The sequence below is a fragment of the Mytilus edulis genome, chromosome 9 (assembly GCF_963676685.1).
Source record: "Mytilus edulis chromosome 9, xbMytEdul2.2, whole genome shotgun sequence".
Taxonomy (NCBI): Eukaryota; Metazoa; Mollusca; class Bivalvia; order Mytilida; family Mytilidae; genus Mytilus; species Mytilus edulis.
In genome coordinates, this window is record NC_092352.1 from 32,486,809 (window position 1) to 32,513,859 (window position 27,051).

At 31.4% G+C, this 27,051-nt stretch overlaps 1 protein-coding gene across 1 annotated transcript; it reads right to left on the minus strand.

Moving 5' to 3' along the window:
- Nucleotides 1-2,396: 2,396 nt before the first annotated feature.
- On the minus strand, nt 2,397-23,378 carry LOC139488138 (eukaryotic peptide chain release factor GTP-binding subunit ERF3A-like). The gene is made up of 14 exons (XM_071273539.1): nt 23,048-23,378; nt 21,646-21,708; nt 20,908-21,159; nt 18,992-19,025; nt 17,670-17,747; nt 16,883-17,063; nt 16,381-16,535; nt 15,505-15,651; nt 10,925-11,024; nt 10,414-10,494; nt 9,641-9,742; nt 7,781-7,852; nt 6,478-6,739; nt 2,397-5,953 (listed from the first exon to the last, which is right to left on the minus strand). The coding sequence occupies exons 1-14, from the start codon at nt 23,235-23,237 to the stop codon at nt 5,910-5,912; spliced, it is 1,761 nt and encodes a 586-aa protein (XP_071129640.1). The 5' UTR covers nt 23,238-23,378; the 3' UTR covers nt 2,397-5,909.
- Nucleotides 23,379-27,051: the final 3,673 nt, after the last annotated feature.

A 27,051-nucleotide genomic window follows, 5' to 3' on the forward strand; every position in this document is an offset into this window, starting at 1 on the left:
AATCAAACAAAGTTTAATTTTGGACCCCGATTTGGACCAACTTGAAAACTGGGCCAATAATCAAGAATCTAAGTACATTTTTAGATTCAGCATATCAAAGAACCTAACTGATTCATTTTTTGTCAAAATCAAACTAAGTTTAATTTTGGACCCTTTGGACCTTAATGTAGACCAATTTGAAAACGGGACCAAAAGTTAAGAATCTACATACACAGTCATGACAGTTAGATTCGGCATATCAAAGAACCCCAATTATTCAATTTTGATGAAATCAAACAAAGTTTAATTTTGGACCCTTTGGGCCCCTTATTCTGTTGGGACCAAAACTCCCAAAATCAATACCAACCTTCCTTTTATGGTCATAAACCTTGTGTTTAAATTTTATAGATTTCTATTTACTTATACTAACGTTATGGTGCGAAAACCAAGAAAAATGCTTATTTGGGTCCCTTTTTGGCCCCTAATTCCTAAACTGTTGGGACCTAAACTCCCAAAATCAATACCAACCTTCCTTTTGTAGTCATTAACATTGTGTTTAAATTTCATTGATTTCTATTTACTTAAACTAAAGTTATTGTGCGAAAACCAAGAATAATGCTTATTTGGGCCTTTTTTGGCCCCTAATTCCTAAACTGTTGAAACCAAAACTCCCAAAATCAATCCCAACCGTTCTTTTGTGGTCATAAACCTTGTGTCAAAATTTCATAGATTTCTATTAACTTAAACTAAAGTTATAGTGCGAAAACCAAGAAAATGCTTATTTGGGCCCTTTTTGGCCCTAATTCCTAAAATGTTGGGACCAAAACTCCCAAAATCAATACCAACCTTCCTTTTGTGGTCATAAACCTTGTGTTAAAATTTCATAGATTTCCATTCACTTTTACTAAAGTAAGAGTGCGAAAACTAAAAGTATTCGGACGACGACGACGACGCAGACGACGACGCCAACGTGATAGCAATATACGACGAAAAATTTTTCAAATTTTGCGGTCGTATAAAAACGTAATACACTGTTAAATTAATCATATTAACGAACCCCAAGAATTCAAGAATTCCAAGTATAAAACCATTTATATTAGTCAAGAAATAAGCAATTTATACAAAGTATTAGAAAAGTATTGTTTTTGGCCTCTAATTCTAATTTTGTCCTGATTTATAAAGTAGATCTTATCTTATCCTGTCATGATTTAAAAGGTATATACATGTATCTAATTGAGTCCCAACTTTTCAGGAATATCTGACCTTATCTTGTCCCGATTATAAAGGAAGATTTTATCTCAATAAGTCCTAATCTATAAGGAAGATCTGATCTTTTCCTGTGCTGATATATAAGGTAGATCTGATCTTATCCTGTCTAGTTTTATAAAGTAGATCAGATCAAATTTTGTTCTGCCTTATAAAGTAGATTCTGATCTCATGCTGTCCCGATTTATAAGGAAGGTTTATCCTCATCTTATCCTGTCCTGACTTAAAAGGCAACACATCACATATTGTTCTGACTGCAGAATATTAAATCTGATTTAAACCTGTTCTGACTTAAAACTTATCAACATTAAGCTTATAGGTCTACATAAATTCAGGAGATCTGATCAAATACTTTCCTGATTACCGGGGTAATTGAAGTAAAAAATTACAATTCCCAAATAATATTTTTTGTGATATTAAAGCATCTCACACTGCTTTTTGCATGTCAGAAATGTGATACGATTCTGTATTTCAGATACTGTAAATTCAGAAATTATTGCGTGCATTTATTATTGCGATTTTGTCATTTTAGACTTAAATGCGATTTTAATTTTAACGATTTTGAGAAAAATCCTGTTAAATTCATATAAAATATTTCAAAATGCGAGTTTTAATTATTGCGTTTACAACTCAGTCGCATTTTTCGCAATAATAAAAACCTCGCATTAATTTCTGAATTTACAGTAGTTAAAATTAAAAATAAATTCCATTACAACTTCTATGCAAGAGATCTATCTTATGGCAACAACGTGAATTATCACTATTTTACAAAATTTCCCTTTAATCTAACTGACTGATAATTTCCTTTATTAGCACAGTAGAGCGATATGAAAAATTATTGCTAGAAACTAAGGGTGCACATGACCATGGTCAATGAGATTAACACGGTCGTCAAAGGTAATATAGCAGCAAACAGATTATCATTGGTCATCTCAACTCGTTTGCTTTTCTCATTATTGCTGTACCACCCCTAGAGAGAAAATCAATCTTGTTGAGATGATCATTAATTTATAAGTATCAGACGTTGTTAAATTGTGTTAATACCAACATGAAAATAACATCACAACAACGGATCACAATCCATGTTTATGATGCTTACAAATCCTGATTCTCTTATTCTCTCCTGGCTTTAATGATAAGTTAACACATGGTAAAGATCTTTCATATGTTTATTCAGTTAATTTCATAACTGTGACATCTTTTGAATCAATAAATGTGTAAACAAATTATCATAAATAAAATATCATTTATACAAGCTATTATTATCTCCATATTGTTTTACAATTTAAAGACATTTGGTGCATTTCCTGTCTTTTGAATTTTAGACAAAATATTCATTTATCATAACAAAGCATTCAACTTTTCTTATTTCATATACAAAAAAAACAAAGTTTATACATTAAACTAAACAGGAATTTACTGTAGAAAACAAAAATTTAAAACATTTTTAGATTTAGATTCTTTTAGAATAAACAGATCTGAAAAACAAACATTTACCTCTGTACCAAACACAAAAATAACTTGCGTTTCTTTAAATTGGGTGGGAAAATTCAGGACTAAAAGATTACTGACTGTGCCTTTAAAATAACAGAAAATTGACAGTCTGTACAGCTCCCCTTGTGAACATGTAAAGGAGTGTGCCTGTGTGCTGAAGACATCTTTTTTTACTTGAAATCACAATTTAGTTCAAATTTTATTATCAAAATATTCCTGCTTCTATTGAATTTATTCCACCGTTTTGATTTATGTCCAGTGAAAATGTTTATCTGCACCAAATGAAACTTTTGTAAAGGTTCTACAAAACATCATTTACATAATTTGAAAAGTTTTATTCTAGTTTAAGTTAATGAAGAAATGTCTTGCAATGTTTTCTATCGAATTTAGCTAGGACTTCCAGTTAATTAACAAAAGATGAAAGATGCCAAGTGATAGCAAATCACTCACACTGATTCTATGTACCAGGAGAGCTAAAAATAAACCCATCACATGACAAATAAATCAGGACAATAAAACACATTAAAATTGAAAACAAAATGCTTGGTTTATTTATACAAAATATCTTACATATATATCAATATAATCAATGAGTATGTATGAACAAAGCAGCTCTATAATAGAAACAAATTCTTAAGAAAGTTTTAATAGATTTAATCTATTTCGTTTAGGATGAAGGTATGCTTTAAAAAAAAAAAGACAGAAAAAAATCAACAATTTAAAGCACTCCATTTACACAGTACTAGCACAGCTACATACATTATACACTTATTTGCCTTAAATTGTGTGAAATTTAGATGTTTAACATGCAAATATTTTTCATATAAAGCATTCAAGTCATATAAAAGATTACTTCTAGGAACTTCACAGAAAATAAATGAAAAAAGAATTGTGTTTAAAGCTTTGTTACAGGAACAAAAAAGTCAATATTTGTAATGATATTCCAAAAAAATAACTTTCAAGGAAGATTGCTGGTTTTTTCAAGCATGTCCATGAGAAATCAGATAACAATTACAAGTGCAATGTTGTATACAAGGCAAGACTCTGCTCATTAAACAAAAGTCATGACAAAAATAAGATAAATCTCTTTTATAGTGGATTCATAATTCCCAGGGTCCTTATAGTCTTGATTTCATGGGTATCGGTGAAGCTCATAAACATGTTCAAATTTGGTATCCTTGAAAATAAAGAATCCACAGTGCCTATACTAGGGGTACTTTATATTTACTATCTTAATAAATCAATGCAAACTTAAGATGGGTTTTCAATACAGAGTAAAATACTATGATTTTTTTTATGTTAACAGCATCATGAATGAAAACCAGTAAAAATTACCAATGACAAATATATGAAATCCAGATAAAGATACAATGCAATATAATGGACAAAAGAATTTCAACATTACTGGCCCTAATATAAAGAATGACAACAAACTTCTTAGTTTTATTTTTAAACGTGAAGTATGTTGTTTTATAGAAGCAGTTACACTTTTTCAATATACAAGTATTCAATTTTTACAGTATAATCTAATTCTGAAATAGATACAATTTCATGATTCTATGACAAAATCACATCAAAATTTCTTTTTGGTATACTCATATTGAAATATTGGACAGGGACAACCTTTAACCTGAATAAATTTGTGGATGTATTGATATAAGGGAGATAATCTCTCATCTATTGGTTTTGAGTACTAGGCTGTTTCCTGTAGCAAAAATATTATTTGTCATGTGTTGTCTACTATAAAACAAAATCCAAAATAAAATGAATGCAAATATTGTCAACAAGGTTGGAAAGAATGCTTTATTTTCCTGTCTTAATTTGAAAAAAAAAATTGTCCATTTGTTTCATATAGAGCTTTGTTTCTCAACAATTCAAAATAACACTAAACCTTTGAGATAATTCTCAAACTGAGACAAGTATCTGAAATTGGCTGAATGACTGGTATTCTCTTATTTTAAATCTTTTTTTTTTTAAATAAATCTCAATGTACATAGATTAAAGAAATCCACCGTAAATGAAAAAAAAATTATAACTACAATCAAATATAAATAAATCTTGCTGTTAAATCATGTGAAAGTGAAACTTTAGTGTCATCCATGTAAAATTTCCCATTGGACATTTCATATGTAGTTTAGAAAGTAGACATAACAAGAATCGTTGTAATTTATTTTGTAACTGAATAGCTAAGTTGATGAAAAGTCATATGGTTGACAGACCGACAGTTAATTGCAATAGCAGACACAGACCTTGTTTGGCTCAGTGAGCAAACTACATAATCATAAATACATGTATCATATTCTCTGGTAAAATAACAAAGTAACTAAATTAACAAAATCTTTCAGCACTATTTGTACATCATTTACATATTACTGGTTTACAGCAAAAATTGTCTGAATCTTCTCAAGTTGCATTAAAAGTAGACTTGAACAAAGTTTTAGCAATCATCACCACATCTCTAATTTCTCTCATCACACAGCACTTGTAAGTAAGAACAGTAGTTAGAAACAACCTCAATGTCACATTAAAGACTGAAAGACCATCTAGAATTAGTGAAGTCAAATAAAGGTTCCCAATTTACAGTAGATATATAAAGTAATGTCTTGCATCTACGATACAATCATTTGTAAATTGTGTAATCCATGCAACACAGCAGTAAGGTCACAGAACGCATTATTAATTGTAGATACCCATATTTTAAGACAACTATTTTCTTTCTGAGTAACATATTCTTCCAAAAAAGTGTATCCTATGGATATATTATTTTAGTGGGTACTAGTTTTTGTGGATGGCAGAAAAAAGTGGTTTTTTTTGTATATTTGATTCTGCAAATATGCCATACTAGCCTACAGTATTCTTTAACACTTAAATCATAGAGGTCCTTCACCTACAAATACTAATACCAAACTAAATAATAGTCCCGTCTTTTTTAGAGTACTAATATCAGTTACCCTGTACAAATTAATTTGGTCCTCATCGAAACTTTTGGTAATCAAGTGTTACATTTCTTACATGATACAAGAAACTACTTTATTTTACTTCACTGTGACATAAATTTAGCTGAAATATAAGCAACAAATTTGACAAATAAGTGGCACCAAAACCTGTTTAGTGGCATCGAGATATGTGTATTTTGCATACTAACAGGTGGTGTGGAATTTATGGTTTATTTAATCTAAAACTTTCAGCACCTTTCCAATTCCAATCGTTTTACCTGAAAAACAACAAAACAAACAGTAAAATCTTAATACAATTATTCACAAAATAACAACATTATTGAATGGATTATTGCACTTCAGGTAGTCTTTAAAATGTTAAAGGTAAATGATGCAGAACAAAGCAAATTTAAAAGTGTCACTGGTGAAGCAGATACTGCTACCTCTACAAGGGCACCTGAGTTCAACCCTTAAACATTCTTAAGATGAAGCCTTACACAACTTCTGTACCATAGAACCCATGAGGAAATATCTTTCTGTGGTTTTAACCTTGAGATTTGTATTTACAGTAAATGTCCAAACAATCCCTTGTAAATCTTATTTATAAACGGTGGAAACTTTATTTTGTTCATGCAATTATATTATTATTTGTTTTAATAAGGAGGTAAAAAAAAATTTAAAAAGACACCCTAAAAATGGCTTTTCAACAACAACTTCTCCATATTGGAACATCAAGTAAGAATTATCACACATCACTGGGATTTTTTAGGAGGGGAGGAATATATTTTCTATATGAACTTACCCTCATCTCGAAGTGTAAATCGTCCCATTTGTGGGAAGTCTTTGAAAGTTTCTAGACAAATTAAACCTCCATTTACTTCCATTCTTGCTATAGCTAACTGATCCTGTCTAACAAATCGGGGTTTTACTTGAGTTTTTTCTCCAGTTTTTTTGTCTATTATACACAATAATGCCTTGATCGTTACTTCCTCTGAAGATGTATGTAAATGTAAAACTGCACTGTATCCCGCACAAATAATAGATTTGTGTTCTAAAATAACAATCTGGAACACAAAAGTATATCATGTATATATTATCAGTTCATACTTATAAAACAAAATTATCAGGAATATATTTGATTTGAAAATAAAAAGTATCATGATGCAAAAATTAAACTTCTGATATCAGAATTCATTTTGTGAACATATACAACTTGCATAATTTTAAGACAAGAAACTTATAAAGCATAAAGTTTGAAATGAGCTGAATTATATTATATATTTTTCAGATATTACTTTAAAGCAAAACAAAATCAACTTTGAAGATACATTCATTATAATGTGTGTATGAAACAAGCATTCTGAGAGCATTACACATGTTACATGGCAATATATAGTCACCTATCGGTTAAAAATTCATTGACCTGGAACAAAATGCTAAATTGATCTAAAATTTGTCATAGTGTAAAATATTAAACAAATATCAAGTCAATATCTTCAAGCATGATGAAAACAAGAATGTGTCCATAGTACATGAATGCCCCACTCGCACTATCATTTTCTATGTTCAGTGGACTGTGAAATTGGGGTCAAAACTTCAATTTGGAATTAAAATTAGAAAGATCATATCATAGGGAACATGTGTACTAAGTTTCAAGTTGATGTAACTGTAACTTCATCAAAAACTACCTTGACCAAAAACTTTAACCTGAACTTCACACTATTATTTTCTATGTTCAGTGAACCATGAAATACGGGTCAAAACTATAATTTGGCATTAAAATTAGAAAGATCATATCATGGGGAACATGTGTACTAAGTTTCAAGTTGATTGGACTTCAACTTCTTCAAAAACTACCTTGACCAAAATTTTAACCAGACGGACGAACAGAGGCACAGACGGACGGATGGACGAACGGAGGCACAGACCAGAAAACATAATGCCCCTCTACTATCGTAGGTGGGGCATAAAAAGATGGAAAACTGCTTTAATACTTAAATGAATTTTTTCTAAGTACAAGGACCATAACTCTGTCATAAGGGGACTAATTAAAACAATCATTCTGACACTTAAAAAATCTCTCTTAATTATATACTATTCCTTACCTGAGCATCAAACAATTTTCCTGTATGACATAAATTTTCAGGCGAACACAACACAAAACCACCAGTTATATCCTATTAAAATATACAAGATAAACATATAGATAAAAGTCATCTATTATAACAAGTTAAAATGTGATAACCTAGATCTTCTTCAAATCTTGGAATGGATTTGATGAAGTATGAATCATATCATTTTAATCTATAGTGAAGTTGCTCCAGATCCCTGATTATGGCAGATGTCTGTTGTCAGTTTTGATAAATGAACCAATAGTTAACATATAATATCAACACAGTTGGTTTTATTTATGCAATATATTTGATTCATGCCTGTTGTGGCAGTTTCTTGGGATAAATGTTCTTTCTTTTTTTCATGAAATTATGAAACAGCAAAACAACAGCAGTTTACAAAAGTGACTAGACAGGGTCAATACAATTCACAACATAAACTTTACTTAATATAAGTGTTAGTTTGTATTGTGACAAAATATTTCTTTTGGTTTTACTGTTTCACAAAAATATATATTATTTGATATTATCAAATTAAATGACTTATTTACATCAATAGATTACACATTTCAATACAGTTGTAGACCATCTAGACAATACGGTAATCCTAATATCTATTTTTTATTCTTCAAATATGACTGAAATATTTTAATTCATGTGACAAGTAAATTTTTTGTAATATCTTACAGGCAAGAAATAATTGATTTTGTCATCATATGCATTCCATTCCTTTCATTATCATAATATAAAATTGAGAATAGAAATGGGGAATGTGTCAAAGAGACAACAACCCGCCCAAATAAAAAACAACAGCAGAGGGTCACCAACAGGTCTTCAATGTAGCGAGAAATTCCCGCACCCGGAGGCGTCCTTCAGCTGGCCCCTAAACAAATATATACTAGTCCAGTGATAATGAACGCCATACTAATTTCCAAATTGTACGCAAGAAACTAAAATTAAAATAATACAAGACTAACAAAGGCCAGAGGCTCCTGACTTGGGACAGGCGCAAAAATGCGGCGGGGTTAAACATGTTTGTGAGATCTCAACCCTCCCCCTATACCTCTAACCAATGTAGTAAAGTAAACGCATAACAATACGCACATTAAAATTCAGTTCAAGAGAAATCCGAGTCTGATGTCAGAAGATGTAACCAAAGAAAATAAACAAAATGACAATAATACATAAATAACAACAGACTACTAGCAGTTAACTGACATGCCAGCTCCAGACTTCAACTAAACTGACTGAAAGATTATGATTTCATCATATGAACATCAGGCACAATCCTTCCCGTTAGGGGTTTAGTATCCTACCATCATAACATATATGAGAAGAACATAACCCGTGTCATGCCAACAACTGTTTTTAGAATAAATGTGTTTAGTTCCGATGCAAAGACCTTATCAATGACTCAATATTAACGCCAAAATATGCAATCTTTAATGACTTGACAACAGTATCGTAATTATATCCCTTCTTAATAAGTCTATTCAAAGGTTTTGTAAGTTTCTGAGGTGAATACTGACACCTTTGTGCTTTATAAAGAATATTACCATAAAAAATTGGATGTGAAATACCTGAACGTATTAAAAGTCTGCATGTTGAGCTATATTTACGAATAATGTCTTTATACCGATGATAAAATTTAGTAAATGTTTTGACTAGTTTGTGATATCGAAAACCCTGGTGTAACAATTTTTCAGTAATACATAAATTTCTCTCGTTAAAACCTAATAACCAAACAAAGGGCAACTATATATTATTAACAGCAGTATGTATCTCTGCTTGGGAATTTTATCTCTTCCTACAACCTCAGAAATAAAATATTTTCAATCCCTGTTGTTATCTTACCTCTTCCTCTACTCCAGAAACTTTGATTTTGAGATTTTCCCCGGGGTTCGCACTGTCTGTTTCATTATCATCAGACCACATCTGCATTACTTTTACATTTTGCTGAAATTCAAATTGAACATTAATAAGTCTTTGTCAAAATGAAATGCCAATAGAATAGATATTCAAATTTACAAAGCTTGTCCAATCTTTCTCACTACTGACTACTTAACCCAGGATGTAGGATTTTGACTATTTTTGTAATTAGGAATTGTCTTTCCATTATAAACTACATTTTCCACATGAAATTGTAAGGATAGTGAATTCTTGGTTATGTTGAGCTGTGGGTATGCTTTCTAGTTTCTACATTGCTAAATACAAAACAAAAATAGTGTTTACACTCAAATAGTTCATTTAACTTTTCGGTTTGGTTAATTAACTTTTCTAATTTCATCAGATTCTTATTATCACTTACTGATTAAAGAAATATGCATGCCATCCCTATATAGGATATAGGAACATAACATCTTATCAAGATATGGGTTGTTCCAAACATAAATGTATGGGGGGGGGGGGAGAGAGGGGTCGGGTCGGAAGGCACTTTTTATTTTAACCCACCATGCATAAATTTTTTATTAGACATTTCCTTACATTTCCTTTAAATGTTCAAGCAATATAACCACCACCCATCAAATTTTAATAAAAGTGACTTCCACCCCCCCCCCCCCCCCCCCATACAATTAATTTTGGAAAACCCCATTGAAAAAGATTCTAATTACAGAATAACATATTACCTTATTAGGCATTATAGTTAATGTTTGGTTTTTGCTGATTGTACCCGTTTCCAATTTTCCAAGTAAAATGGTTCCCATGTCCTGAAAAACAATCAACCAAATTAAACTTCTCATCATTGCAAAAACTTTAACTTTTTATAACAACAATGCTTAATTTGAATGCAACTTTAATCTCATTCATCACATTTATAGACAATCTTAAAAAAATTATTTCATAACAGCCATGTTAGCTTATTATAGTCACAATGTCATTCTTCTCTCATCATTAATGCCATCACAGAAGCTGACTTATAACTTGATGTTGACATTAACAATATGATAGATTCCAAAAGGGGCTGAATAACCAATTACCCTTTGAAAGCACCAGAGTGCACCACAGTTTTCAGTACAATTTATGGATATGTATAAGCAATATCAACCTTACAACATGGAACATTGATATTTTATCAAATGATTATTTTTTTAGAAAATGAACTTTTAGAAAAGACAATTCATATATGAAAAAACCTACCTTATATCTGTCAACTATAGGCATCCTTACAGGTTTATCAATATCTTCACTGCTACTCGATAGATTCAACTGGTCAATATATTCTATAAATGCTGGACCCCTACAATAAGACCATAAAAGATTTAGGGGAGGGCAGGGAAGACATTTGTCATACGATAAAGAAGAAACAAAACTTATTTGAACATACACATCACCAAATCAATTGCTGGCATATGTCTATTGACATACAAGAGTGCACACGCTGAAATGTCTCGCCTTCTTTACTAATCATTGATATTATGTTCATAGTCCTAAATATAAAGCTTTATTACAACTGTCACATTAACTTAACATAACAAAGACAAGAGTGCACACGTTGAAATGACTGGCCTTCTTTACTAATCATTGATATTATGTTGATAGTCCTTAACCCTTTCGCCGACGAGTCCCGGTTTACCGGGATTCACGCTTCAGACAGCTGACGATGAGTCCCGTTTTACCGGGATCGGAATACCTCTTTTATGTTTCCCGCTCAAACAGTGCAAACGTGGGTTATCTTTCTTTGATGGATAACCCGGATGAAAGTGTAAACATGCCGGTTCCGTTTGTTGAAAACCGTGTCAAAATCAGAGGAAATTTACGGAATTTACAAGAATTTGAAATGAGGGAACATTTTTTTTGAAAGAATATGGAAGAATTGAAGCCAAACTAGTATACTTTTTTGACATAAAATGTCGTTTTATGTACAAAACAGTTGGAATGGACATCGATCAGTGTGAGGAATTTGTACAGCCTCATAAAATTTTTCAAAATTTTGCCGTTTTGGGTTAAAAAATTACGATTTGGGGTGAAAGAGTCGAATTTTGAGAATTTCACCTTGATAATGACGAAAATTTGAAAATTTTTATATTTTATGAAGAAAAAATTGTCAAAACATGAACAAAACTGTGAACATGGTCTTAGTGAATAAAATAAATACACAAATAACTATAAACAAGTTTTTATTGACATTTATTATGAATATTTCCAACTTGAGTAATAGTAGCCAGGGACGCCATCGTCTCAGAGTAGCTTCTGTCTAGGCAGCAATCGGTGAAAGGGTTAATATAAAGCTTTATTACAACTGTCACATAAACTTAACTAACCAAGAAAACTATACATTGAACAATGAACCGTGAAAATGGGGTCAAGGTCAGATGAATCCTGCTAGGTAGGCATGTACAGCTAACAATTCTTCTATACAACAAATATAGTTGACCTATTGCTTATAGTTTAAGAAAAACAGACCAAAACACAAAAACTTAACACTGAGCAATGAACCGTAAAAATTATGTCAAGGTCAAATAAAACCTGCCAGCTAGACATGTACACCTTACAATCATTCCATACACCAACTATAGTAGACCTATTGCAAACAGTATAAGACCAGATGCTCCGCAGGGCGCAGCTTTATACGACCACAGAGGTTGAACCCTGAACGGTTGGGGCAAGTATGGACACAACATTCAAGCTGGATTCAGCTCTAAATTTGGATTGTGATTAAATAGTTGACACAGCATAGGTTTCTGACACAGAATGAATGTGGTCTAATGAACTTAAAAAAAAATTTTTGCCTTTGACCAATTCACTATGCCGTTGAATATTAATCCTCTCAAAAAAATGTTTGAAGAAATTTTCTTTTTATTTATGAAATCTGAAATGAAAAAAATTGACCCACCAATTTTTTTTTTACATCCCCCTTTCCCTTATTTCAAAACTGATCTCAATTCAAATTTCTAATGAAGTTTGCAACAATAACTACTGATTTAAATACATCATAAAATATTAAAATGTAAAAAAAGTGCTTGTTATCACTGAATGGTAAAGATTGTTTTAATCTATCAGTTGGTAGTAAAAGTGAATATACATTGTATATTGTATAAAACAATGATTTAAGTTGATTCAACTACTATTCTGGACAAAGAAAGATAACTCCAATTGAAATCCAATTGGAATTTCTTGCTATTGCACAATATTGTGCAATTAGATATTTCTTGCTATTGTGCAATACTGTGCAATTGAAAATATTTGCTATTGCACAATACTGTGCAATTGAAAATTTCTTGCTATTGCACAATACTGTGCAATTGAAGATTTCTTGCTATTGCTGAATACTGTGCAATTGAAAATTTCTTGCTATTGCACAATACTTAATATAATAATTTTGGATCCTGATTTGGACCAACTTGAAAACTGGGCCCATAATCAAAAATCTAAGTACATGTTTAGATTCAGCATATCAAAGAGGCCCAAGAATTCAATTTTTGTTAAAATCAAACTTAGTTTAATTTTGGACCCTTTGGACTTTAATGTAGACCAATTTTAAAACGGGACCAAAAATTAAGAATCTACATACACAGTTAGATTTGACATATCAAAGAACCTCAATTATTAAATTTTTGATGAAATCAAACAAAGTTTAATTTTGGACCCCGATTTGGACCAACTTGAAAACTGGGCCCATAATAAAAAATCTAAGTACATTTTTAGATTCAGCATATCAAAGAACCCCAAGGATTCAATTTTTGTTAAAATCAAACTAAGTTTAATTTTGGACCCTTTGGACCTTAATGTAGACCAATTTGAAAACGGGACCAAAAATTAAGAATCTACATACACAGTTAGATTCGGCATATCAAAGAACCCCAATTATTCAATTTTTGATGAAATCAAACAAAGTTTAATTTTGGACCCTTTGGGCCCTTTATTCCTAAACTGTTGGGACTAAAACTCACAAAATCAATACCAACCTTCCTTTTATGGTCATAAACCTTGTGTTTAAATTTCATAGATTTCTATTAACTTAAACTAAAGTTATAGTGCGAAAACCAAGAAAATGCTTATTTGGGCCCTTTTTGGCCCCTAATTCCTAAAATGTTGGAACCTAAACTCCCAAAATCAATACCAACCTTCCTTTTGTGGTCATAAACAATGTGTTTAAATTTCATTGATTTCTATTTACTTAAACTAAAGTAATTGTGCGAAAACCAAGAATAATGCTTATTTGGGCCCTTTTTTGGCCCCTAATTCCTAAACTGTTGGAACCAAAACTCCCAAAATCAATCCCAACCTTTCTTTTGTGGTCATAAACCTTGTGTCAAAATTTCATAGATTTCTATTAACTTAAACTAAAGTTATAGTGCGAAAACCAAGAAAATGCTTATTTGGGCCCTTTTTGGCCCCTAATTCCTAAAATGTTGAAACCAAAACTCCCAAAATCAATCCCAACCTTCCTTTTGTGGTCATAAACCTTGTGTTAAAATTTCATAGATTTCTATTCACTTTTACTAAAGTTAGAGTGCGAAAACTAAAAGTATTAGGACGACGACGCAGACGACGACGACGACGACGCAGACGACGCCAACGTGATAGCAATATACGACGAAAATTTTTTCAAATTTTGCGGTCGTATAAAAAACAGACAAAAACACAAAAACTTAACTATAACCACTGAACCATGAAAATGAGGACAAGGTCAGATGACACCTGCCAGTTGGACATGTACACCTTACAGTGCTTCCATACACCGAATATACTAGACCTATACTTATAGTATCTTAGATATGGACTTGACCACCAAAACTTAACCTTGTTCACTGATCCATGAAATGAGGTCGAGGTTAAGTGAAAACTGTCTGACGGGGATGAGGACCTTGCAAGGTACGCACATACCAAATATAGTTATCCTATTACTTATAAGAGAGAATTTAACATTACAAAAAGTCTGAACTTTTTTTTCAAGTAGTCACGGAACCATGAAAATGAGTTCAAGGACGTTGGACATGTGACTGATGGAAACCTGGTAACATGAGGCATCCATATACAAAGTATGAAGCATCCAGGTCTTCCACCTTCCAAAATATAAAGCTTTTAAGAAGTAAGCTAACGCCAGGCCACCTCCGCCACCGAATCACTATCCCTATGTCGAGCTTTCTGCACCAGAAGTTGCAGGCTCGACTATACAAACTATGTTTTTTGTAAATACATTCATTATAGATACAAGGCTCAAAATTTTGCATGCCAGACAAATTGGGTTTCGGTTTCAATGTGACACTCCAATTAAAACGGCCTTATAAAGTACAAATTAAAAGATAACGAAAAGCTGTCTATATAAATTAGTTTCTGCCAGTCAAGTAATAAGCTGGTATTTACAACTGATGCGTCCAGAACAGTACATTTTAAGAAAACGGTTTTATTTCAAGGGTTCAAAATTGAAGAAAGAGTAACAAAATGAGTGTGCTAACAATATGCCCAATTCAAGGAAAAATATCTGTTTTCTGATGATTTTGTTGTGTGTAGAAAACACATAAAACAATTATTCCCCCTCCCCCCAAAAAAAAATTGCTCTGATTGATAGCTTGATTTGACTTATTCCTCCTTATAAGTTCCTCTTAATTTACTAACAAGTACCAGAATGTCCTACCACAGGTTAGGTAATCTGTTAAAAAAATATAAACTCTGAAGTCAAATGTAAAATGAAAATAAAACAATGTAGTCTACAAAAAACTTGCTTTGCCTAATGATTTTCAAGTAATCAAGCAACTTTTCGCAGTGTCACATACCTGTACCATGGACAAATACTTTCATCTGGTATATCCCTAAGGAATGCTCCCGTCATACCAGACACTGGCATAAAATGTATATCTGTCTTTGGGTTAAATCCAACCTTCCGTAAATAAGGTATCAATTTTTCTTTACACTCATTATATCTAAAATAACAATATCTTAGTATCAAACTATGAAAATATGTACAATCAAATACGGTCAATTGTAATTTTAGTCAACAAATCAATACATGAAAGAACCAATGAATACATTTTTGTTTTTTGAAAATAAATCAACAATTTTTATGAGAGAGAGAGAGTAAATTAAAAGAAAAAGAAATTATATTTGTGTAGCCTTGAATTGAATCTTATTTCTTCATTAACCAAAACACTACAACAGGTACTCTGACAATCCTTACTGAACAATACACCTTCTTTCCTGGTCTGTGCTTTCGTTAGACGTTTTCAGCTTTGGATCGATCTGATGATTGAAACAATTTTCAACTGATTTTTATAGTTTGTCTTACGTTATACTGATATACCACTGTGCTAGCAAACTAGTTTAACACCGCCACATTCTATATGTGCCTATCCCAGAAGCCTGATGTTCAGTGGTTGTGGTTGATTCATGTCTTGTCATTTTTTCCCATAATTTGTTTTGTTGTAAAATACACAATTTGTTTCAAATCTTTTATTTCAAGCCTTTTATAGCTGACTATGCAGTATGGGTGTTTCTCATTTTTGAAGGCCGTACAGATGCATATAATTGCTGACATCCACTTTATTTTAACTTTGGTGGATGGTTGTCTCATTGGCACTCATACCACATCTCCTTATTCTTATATAAAGTGGTTTGGAACTCATGTATGTATACATGGAAATAAAATTGTTTACCTTTCCTCTGACCACAAGACTGTTGGGTCATCCATTTTATTTATCACAACTATCAAAAATTTTACTCCCGCTGTTTTCACCAACATGGCGTGTTCTCTTGTTTGTCCACCTTTCTCAAATCCTGTCTCAAATTCACCTCTTCTTGCTGATATTACCTAAAATTAGAGATGCATCTTTCTAAATGCACATTTCATGAACATTTTTCTTATATATTCTCTCTGTGGTAAGGATATTAACCCTTGCTATCAGTTCTTAAGAATCATAAATGAAAGAAACAAACCTTGCACATCATAACCAAGTCATCAAGGTGATATCAATTTAAATGAAGAAAGAAATTGTGTTAATTGTTTCACAGATGAGTGTTAATGAAGATAAGAAGTAATTAAATTCATGCTTTAGAGTTATGATTAAATAAGAACATCTGCTTTGTAAATTAATAACAGTAATATTATTTTAACAATTTTAATATTTCAAAAGTTTAATATAAAAGAGCAGATCATACCAATACTGCTAAGTCTGCTTGTGAAGCTCCACCAATCATGTTAGGTACAAAACATTTATGCCCAGGGGCATCTAGTATTGTAAAATGTTTTTTCTCTGTTTCAAAGTATGCCCTGCCTACTTCAACTGTTTTTCCTTTTTCTCTTTCTTCTGAATTTGTGTCTAATGCCCATGACAGATACCTGTAAAGATTAAAATAAATCATACAGAACTAAAAATATTCTTTTATGTCTGTAACAAACTGACAATATTCAATCTGCGGAACCAATACATTCCTCCCCCATGCATATTTTTAGTTTCGAATTGCTTATATACCAATAAATAACAAATGTACATGTTACAGACCATTCAAGTATTTGGACAATATGTGTATCGTCATGACCATATACATAAAACCATATAAGTATATATTGATGTTAATATTAAATCAACTTGATTGTGTAAATTTACTAGCAACTCTTAGTTATTTCAATAACAATATTTTCAACAAAACAACTTTTATCAACTTGTTTCAAATCGATAATTGAAGCACTTTATAGGTTCCAAATAAAATTGACATAATTTAGTCCACTGTTACCTGATAAACAGCTTTATCCAAGTGGTTACCCCAGGAAACTAGATATTTCTTTTGCAATCAGCAATATTGCAGCCAATACATAATGTATAATCATACTATATTTTTGTGAACACATGTTGTTCATACCAAAATTTCAGCTTTTACTTTAGTAACAACTGAATGTTAATTTTTATGTAAATGTAATATTAAAATAGGAATTTTTTGTACAAACCATGTTTCTCTGTTTTTCTCCTTTGCTTCTCTTTCATATTTTTCCAGAGTTCTTTTATCAACCATACCAGTCAGATACCTATAAATATTTTTTTTATATAAAATTTTGAGATCAATTAACTGTTTAAACTGTTAAAAATCTCGTTCATTAACTGAAATAAAATAAAATATGAGACAGATGCATATCTCATTCCAACGATGAACAACACCATAAAATTGTGTAATATAATTAAAATTTTATTTATGTGTGACTGTTTAATGTATGTGGTCAATATTGAATATCAAAATGAAGTCATTAGTGTTTTAATAATCACTGCAAAACAAATTTATCAAATGACCAGATTTTGTACAGAATGTTCCTTATTAACAATAAAGAATTATCTATATTAAACATTTAAATGAAATAAAATTTGACTTCAACTTTGGAGCCGGGATAAAAATTGGTCTATACTTTTCAGTGCGGGTTTACAATCACAAGATGGGAGTGGATCAAAATTTTCCAACATTGGTATTTTGTAATCATTATGATCAAATAATAAACTAGTCTACAAGCTGGTTTGATAACTCCTATGTAATAATTGAAGCAAGTATAGTGTGAAATTAAATTTCAGTCTGAATAGAAATGAAATGTAGGTCACTTAGAATCTGAGATATGAGTGTCTAATTTGAACCAATGGGTAGATAAAAGTAGGATTGAGACATCTAGTTTACACATAAAGCTGTCAATTTTCCTTTAAGGGAGTTGATAATTTCATGGTGTATTATCATTCCTGTACTTCTGAGATATGTTGTAGTTAAAGATGAGAACAAAATTATAACACGGGTTACTCTGCTAGATTTGTAGAAAATTGAGGCTAAAAAATTTGACCAGTTTTAACTCTGCTTCTCATTATAAAATAGCCAAATTGGTTTATTAGTAGCCCTGCCCCTAGGAAATATTAATTTAGAAAAAATTAAATCTCATGGTTGTTAGTAATAATAGTGAAGCTGAAAATTGAATGCAGAAACGCTTGTGTGTCTTGCACAGGTAGATATAGACCACAAAGATATCTAGGCCAATTAACTTATGCGGCTTAACAGAAGGCAATTTAAACAAATACAACATACACACAAGTTCCCCCATTTAAAAAACACTCTGTTACAAAAGTTTAACTTGATAATAGCTGGTGAAAGCGAAAATGCTAAAATTTACACAAATTGTCATAGCTTATCCATTGAATATATATACAAATTAATTCAGGGTTAATCTGACACTCAAAATAGGGATTTTTTACTGAATAATTTTTGTGAATTGTACTGTGGTATCAATATTATCAAACTTACATCAAATGACCTCCAATAGTTGATTTTCCAGCATCTGAAAAATTAGAGACAAAAATTATAACTCTTTTAAAAATCAGCTTCTGTCTAGAAAAATATTAGCATGTTTGTTTCAGTTTAAATATTAATACAGCAGGCTATTCTGTTAAAATGGACATGGAAGGAAAGGAATTGATTTTTATTAATTTTCCACATTGTAATTTCACATTCATTAATTAGACATCCAACCATAATTTACCAACAACCAGTATCTTGAGTTGGGGTAAAAATTTAAGTTCCTACATATCCACACATCCACATCCATATAAATGGAATGACCATCAAAAAAATGAAAGCAGAGTTCTCACTAGACATTTTTCATGGTGAGTCCTCATCACTTTTAGAAATGGTGAGTCCCAATAGATTTTGATGAGTCCAGGATGCATGTATTTTTTGTGTCATAAAATAATGGAACTATGACGAAATACAACTTAAAGGATGCATGTTGGATTGGTAGTTTTTATTATATTAATAAAAATTATGATCTCTTAATAGTTATTGTTAAAAATATATACATGTAACAGACTTCTTTCTGGGTCTATCAATTCTTGATGTGGGGCCACATTAAAGAAAATGTTGGTTAGCCAAAGCCAGAGTTCCATAAAAAAGATTTGGGCGATAGGTAGGGTTTTAGTTTTTTTTTTTTTTTTTAAATATGAATGGATTATTTAATAATAAACTCAGTAAAAGAATTTGCCTGGAGATTTTTAGTTACCAAAATTTAAATGACCAAAAAAAAAAAAAAAACTTTACAAATTAACCCCTTCCCCTTTACACCCTTTTCCCAATTAAATTGATGTAGATTGAATTATATATACCAAGTTTAACTATTTTCATGGCACTGCTATATCAGCTGTTTATTTTAAATGTCTATAAATATCCAGACAGGGTTGTCTGTTATTTAGGGGTTTCCCCAAGTATTTTTCCCCGCCAAAAATGATCATGTGACATGTTTGTCAACAAAAGAAAACATGTGGTCAAGGAATTCATTTAATTTCTGGATTATACTGCTTTTAATAATTCAATTTGTATTTAAAAAAATAGTTTGCAAACAATTTTTACTTTTCAATTTGACAAATGGGTAATGATCGTTAATTGGCTTGTTCAACCATGCAGACAATGTAAATTATAAATCTATCAGCTTTCAAAAATATTGATATACGCATCCCATCGATTTTTTTACATCGACTTCCAGTTTAGTTTCTTTCCAAACGGGTTATTAAAATGACGCGTCCAGCTCAATTTCTATGCGTCCAGGACGCGTAAACGCGTCTTAACGAGAACCCTGGAAAGTCTTCCAAATTTCAAACATTAGCTGTATATATAGTTTGATAAAGAACTTAATTTATGCTAACACATGAAAATTGTACCGATATCTTTTTATATTTATAATTCATGGTTTTTATATATGTTCCATTGTTAGAACATTCATGTTTTGCTACTTCTGTGCCTTTTAAGGCATACGGTACATATCAGTTTTGCTCATCATTGGAGACTTGCGTTAGTTTATATCCCTATTTTTTTGTAGTGTGGTGGATGGATGTCTCATTGACAATCATAAAACTCTTGTTTCTTATATCTAACAATCTCACAAACTTCACATCATTGTAAAAATTGGAAGACAAAAGTTTCCCTCTCAAAACTAATATCTGCAATTTAACAATAGAAACCAAAATGTCTTCCAGTTGACATGATTTTCATTTGACCATGTAAAGCACTACACAATCTAAAGGTTTGGCTGATCCAGCTCTATCTTAATAAAAAAAAGACATACTTGTCATTTTTTTTACATTTAAGTCTTTATGTTGGTTAGGACAAGAGAGCTACCAAAACCTGGAACACAATAACCTGTGGTCTGGCTTGTTCCTAGACATACTGACCTACATGACCAATGAAGACCACATTAACATGATCTTTCTTTTCACCAGATTCATGTTCTTGAATGATTTTTTTGGGTTTGACAACAGAAGTTGTCCCCCCTTCATCTTCTTCCGCAGATTCTTCCTCCTCAGATAATTCTTCTATCCCTTCATCTTCACCCCCTCCATCATCAGTTGTTTCAATTTTTTTCTCTTCTGGCATTTCAGCTTTTTCAGGCTGTGTTTCTGTTTCACCTTCCCAATTTGCAGCCACTGTGAAATACACAATTTTATATTGATTCAGAATTGTTCCTAGTTTCACTATAATGCAACTAGGCAAAGCTTATAATTCGGACATAAAACATACACATTTTTTAGTAACCCTTTTTCAAATAGGCTAATAAAAAAAGATATACAAGTTGTTCATATATTCACTGGCAATATCAGTTGAAAATATAAGTTTTGTTCAATTTGTCTTCATTTCTATCATGTCTATCTTCAATATCTATTATTTTGTGAATTTTATTGTTTAAGATATTGGTAGAGATCATATACATTTTTCAGCTTCCCAACAAATGTACATTGAAATTTACTAACTGGCTAACAATGTATTGTGTTGTCTGTTCTATGGTTGGATTTTTGTCTCTTTGACACATTCCCCATTTCCATTCTCAATTTTATTTTTATGACATTCATATAATGTGTATATCCAGCCCTCTTGAAGCTTTTATCTGTTTAAAGTTACATAAATATATTTACCTTCATTATTTGTATTCATTGCTTCCTCTTCTTTCTCAGGTGGATTTGGTGTTGAATCTACAGCTAGTAAATATAAATTTATTATACTTATTAAGCACTAAGCAGATCATACATTGAAGATGCCAATAAGAACAGAAGTCCCAAAACACCAGCTGTCTTTTGATATCTTTACTTGTAAATGTAACCAAAATTCTGCATTAGCTTATTCAACGTTAACAGATGTTTCAAAAGTAAAGTTCTTTTAACTTCTGTTGCTTAAGAAATAGAGGAACTTAACAGTTAATGTAATTTAAGCAGACCAGACTAAAGGCATACAAAATGGGAGTTCCCCAATTAAAAGCAATGGCAAGTCAATAAAATAATCACTTTAGAGGTTTCTAAGAACTTTGAAAAAGATACAAATGTAAACTTCAGTGTGTAGATATTACAAAGTGCATGTTATACCAAAATTACCCAAAAAATCAGTCACATAAAAAAATGCAAAAGGTAATAGGAAGAACATTAGTAGACCATATTGAGTTACTAAGTTACCAGACTACCTTGTATAATTCATATTGGTACATTGCCAGCACCCCTGACAAAATGCTGATACCTTATAACAAGTCAAAGCATTGTTAATTGATTGTTAATGTTTTTGTAAATTCAGATTTGATTCGATTTTCTGTGTTTTAACGCCACCTTCGAGCACTGCTTTTGGGCTTTTTCTTGGCTGCCAGTTACTTTTGGTGGAGTAAGCCAGAGTGCTAGTACTGAAGTAAAAAAACACTGACCTTTGATAGGAAAACTGACATCCATATATATATATGCATAGTCAATTAAGATTGGAGTCTTAGTGCAACCGCATGAGTGGGGTTCGAACTCACAACCTGTGTTGATTGGCTAGTGATTACAGTAGAAACTACTTTAACCACTCGGCCCCCTTGTAATTCAGATGGACATTTGCATGATGCATATGTTTATTTTATCATAAATCAAATATAAGAATATGAGTCAAATTAGTAAATATGAAATAATTGGTTATAATTAAAAAGAATGCCTGAATGGACAAGAAAAACCAAATAAGCACTCTATCAGGTATATTCTAATTCAGTAATTGCCTTATCTGAATACCTTCTGTAATTCTGGTAAAACTTGAGATTGTCCAGACGGTTAGGAAACTCTTGATCACCAAACAGCCATTCCACTGATAATTGGTCAGACAACTTCAGCTATGTCTTTGGAGTTTGGATATATCTAATAGTCTACTATTCAATTGTTTGAAGGAGAGTGTCTTACTTGATATATGTTAATAAAAATTGTCAATTTAATCAACATATTTCAGCAATAATTTCAAGAAGAAAAAAACATATGCGTCATTTATCGAAAAATTTTGAAACGACCAACCTGGGTTAGGAAAGGTTACCTTGATTATTCTTGTTTCCAAATGATGGTACAAATGTGTTGGCGTACGGGTTTTTTCCTGGTACAAAAGCAGCTGCATTCGCATTCAACTTCAAGCTGGAGGCAGGTTTTGACACCCCGGAGGTGGAGTCGTCTTGGTCTTCTTGGTCCCAAGAATCTGGGGCATTTATACCACCGTTTTCAGAAGCCATTCTGTTTTAACTATATGTAAGGTTAATGAATGATTAAAAATAAGAATAGTTTCACAATAGGTGAACAATCAGAATTTCCAACACCGCGTGTAAATATGACGTCACGGAAGTGCTTGTTATGAGAGTCTGAATCAAGAAAACGTTTCATAAAGTAAAAATAAACCTATATCGGAAATCTTCGGAAAATAATTTATAATTACAAAAGGATTAAGGTTGGGATTGATTATCATTATTGATTATAAGGATTGTGGTCCTTACAGTTTAGGAATTGGGGACCAAAAAGGGTCCCAAATAAGCATGTTTCTACCGAGTTTCCAGACAATAACTTGTGGAACGATGTATTGATCACTCTGAAATTATACCACAAGTTTCAAAACCATAAAGGAAAAAAGGGATGTTTAAGATTGGCTTTAGGGGTTATGGCTCAAACCGTTTAAAAATTAGGGGCAAAATATGGCGAAAAACAAGGGTTTCCTAGTTAAGGACAATTTCTTTTAAGTACAATGTTAAGTTTGGATAACCTCCCTTACACTGCGTTTAAATTATATATATGTGAAGAAAGGTCACAGTGTGCATTAAGGTACAGTATTCGACAATCGATTGATACAACTAACTAAAAAGTACAAACCATAGATCGTTACGATAGAAACGATTGATTATATATTATCAACTCAATCAACCTATACGAAATACAAACACTCGATAGTAATGATCAATATGATTGATCACGATTGTTTACCAAATATCAACTCAATCAACTTAAGGTGGTATGGGAGTCTAAAATAAAAATGATAGAATTTGTTCATACTTTGCCAAAACGTTGTATCTATTGATACATGTTGAAAAATATAATAAAAATGATAGGTCACCGCGCATTTTCTCAAGCTACAGGACGGGACAAAATGACACATTTTGTATGGATTATACAGGAAAAAACACCATTTTATGATTAGAAACTAAACAAAATGATAGAATTGTTAAATACTTCAGGAACAGATAGCTTTCAGACACTGCTTTGAGAATATCAAAAGAAAAGATAGGGTCACCGTACGTTTTTTCCGGCTAAAATCCAAAATAGGAAAATTCCATACAGAATCCTTCAGAAAATGCACTTTTTTAGAGTTACCTCCCCTTAAAATGCCAATTTAAAAAAAAAAAAAAAAAAAAACAACCAAAAATAATTAACATTTGCAAAATAATCAATATTTAAAAGTTATATTCTTATAAATTGGTACTTTTAAATGAAAATGTACATTAAACATCTGCATTCCTGCATCAAATTTTGCTAACTTGATGGAAGATCTGGACCTTTGATTCTCTGTTTTTTACAATCCAAGATGGAGGAAGACACCCATACCACCTTAATACGAAATACAAACACTTGATCGTAACGATCGATACAATTGATCACGATTGATTACCAAAAATCAACTCAACTTCAACTCAATACTAAATACAACGACTCGATCGTAACAATCGATACGATTAATTATCATATATCAACTCAATCAACTCAATACGAAATACAAACACTTGATCGTAACGATCGATACAATTGATCATCGGATTAATTACCAAAAATCAACTCAATCAACTCAATACGAAATACAACGACTCGATCGTAACGATCGATACGATTGATCACGATTGATTACCAAAAATCAACTCAATCAACTCAATACGAAATTACAAACACTTGATCGTAACGATTGATACTATTGATCACAATTGATTACCAAATTTCAACTCAATCACTTAATAAGAAATGCAACAACTTGATCGTTACCAATGGAAGGCTTTGGTGAAGCGTAATCCAAAAAGACTAAGTCTTGTGCATTCGACAACATAGGTGGAAATAAATATTATAAAACGGTGTTCATATAATTATAACTGCAAATAGTATACTGAGTATGTATTTTTTGCAAGGATTTGTTAGTTTTTATATATACATATAAATAAGAAGATGTGGTATTAGTGCCATCTCCATCGAAATAACAATGTATTTATAAAGTTAACAATTACAGCTTTTACAGTTAGAGTTCTTATCTTTTTGTAAGATGTTGTCTGCAGTTTCAATAACATATCGACAAAGACAAATATGTTAGGATGGCTATATCGTAAAACTGCTTATTCAGGTAGGCACGAAAAGACTCGGCACCATTCGTTGTTCTCTTTTCCTCGGGTTCAGGAGGTGATGCCCAAATGGTTGGTGCTCAAATTGCCATCTATATAAAATTCCAATATATAATATGCAGACTTCTTGCATTTCTCCATTGTCAGATGAAGCATCGGCTATTAATTCAACCAGAGATATATAATACAATTGTATTATATATGTCTTTGATTCAACAAAGCATTCTTCAATCATGTCAGTTAGCAAGTATTAAAAGCCAAATGAAAGATTTCTCAATGAAGTTTAACTAATCCTTACCCGAGTCAACTAGTTATTTGTAGTAAATTGTAGATATAAGATCAGAACAGTTTCCTTATTAAAAAGATCAAATGAATAATTTACCTAATATATATTTAAATATTTATAATTTACCAAGTAAATTTTCGGAAAAGTTATAAATACAAATTGCGGAAACGTATACTTTAAATTTGCGGAAACGTAGTATTGGGACTTTGAAAAATTAGCGGAAATGCAATACGCCCGTTTTAATACATGAATATGTATGCGTAATTAGTATTTGTATTCACCTATAATCAGTAATGTTTCAACTTGTCATAACATTTGATTTTGTGATGTACTTATAAATAAATGTACTTGAAAACGAATTAAAATGTTTTATTAATTATAATTATCACAGTATGGTGTGGATGGGGTTTACAGGTTAGAAACAATAAGGAAATTTTCTTTGATTTAAAAGCAGAATATAATATCTTTTATAAAATTTTACAGGTAAAAAATATGACTATAATTCAGAAATAAACTATAATTGTTAAAACAACAATTCCCCCACACGTTTACATATGCATGTAATTAAAAGTGGGCAAACCAGGATGACACCATTAGAAAACCGTACAGTTCCGTTCCCACACTGTGAATGTTGTATTGTCTTGAGGTGATCAGCTGTCTATATCAATTCAAAGTTTTAAAAAGTTTTCAAATTTTAGATTTTGGGAATTCTGAGCAAAGTTTTAAAATATCAATTTTCCAAATTGTGCAAAAGTTTTGAAATTTTGAAATTTTAACCAAATATTTAAAATATTAAAATTCTTAATATTGTTTAGAAATTTGATAGTTTAGAAATTTGATCAAACTTTAAAATACTAAACCTAACGTGCAATCTTAATTATTTCACTTTTTGAAAGTTTGATTTTTTAATTTTTTGATTAAGATATCAAAAATAAAAAAGGGCTAAAACATATTCATATTCATCTATTAAAAAAAAAAATTTAAACCTATTTAACCTGTATCAAATAAGTTGGTTTAAATCTCTAATATAAGGTTAGCGTTTGAGATAAATGATTCAGAGCTATTTCGTGTCCCCAGTACCCATCATTTAGAAGTAACAGTGAAAACTGACCAACTCGCAGTAGGCCAAATAGTAGTATTTGCCTTTTTGACGTTCCCGATGAAGGTAGATCCAGAAAAAAGCGCTTCGGTCATATGCATCTTTAAACGTTTTGTTTTCTTTTTTATCGATTGCATGACGATAATATATTGTCTTGGTTCTTATATTTACTTGACTTTCAAATATTCAGTTTCAGTCAGCGTTCCGTAGGTGAATGCTTTACTTAAAATTCAGAATTTTACATTGTACTGGTTTTTCGAGGCCAACATTGGTGTAGGGCCAAAAATTGAAAAATC

What these genes read in the sequence shown, in the direction of transcription:
- LOC139488138 (XM_071273539.1), bottom strand. Translation starts at nt 23,237, where the DNA reads ATGGCTTCTGAAAACGGTGGTATAAATGCCCCAGATTCTTGGGACCAA. An exon ending in TGGAAACAAGAATAATCAAG is followed by an intron (nt 21,709 to 23,047) that starts GTAACCTTTCCT and finishes TATATTTACTAG; the next exon opens with CTGTAGATTCAACACCAAAT. An exon ending in GAAAATTGTTTGATGCTCAG is followed by an intron (nt 6,740 to 7,780) that starts GTAAGGAATAGT and finishes TTTGTGTTCCAG; the next exon opens with ATTGTTATTTTAGAACACAA.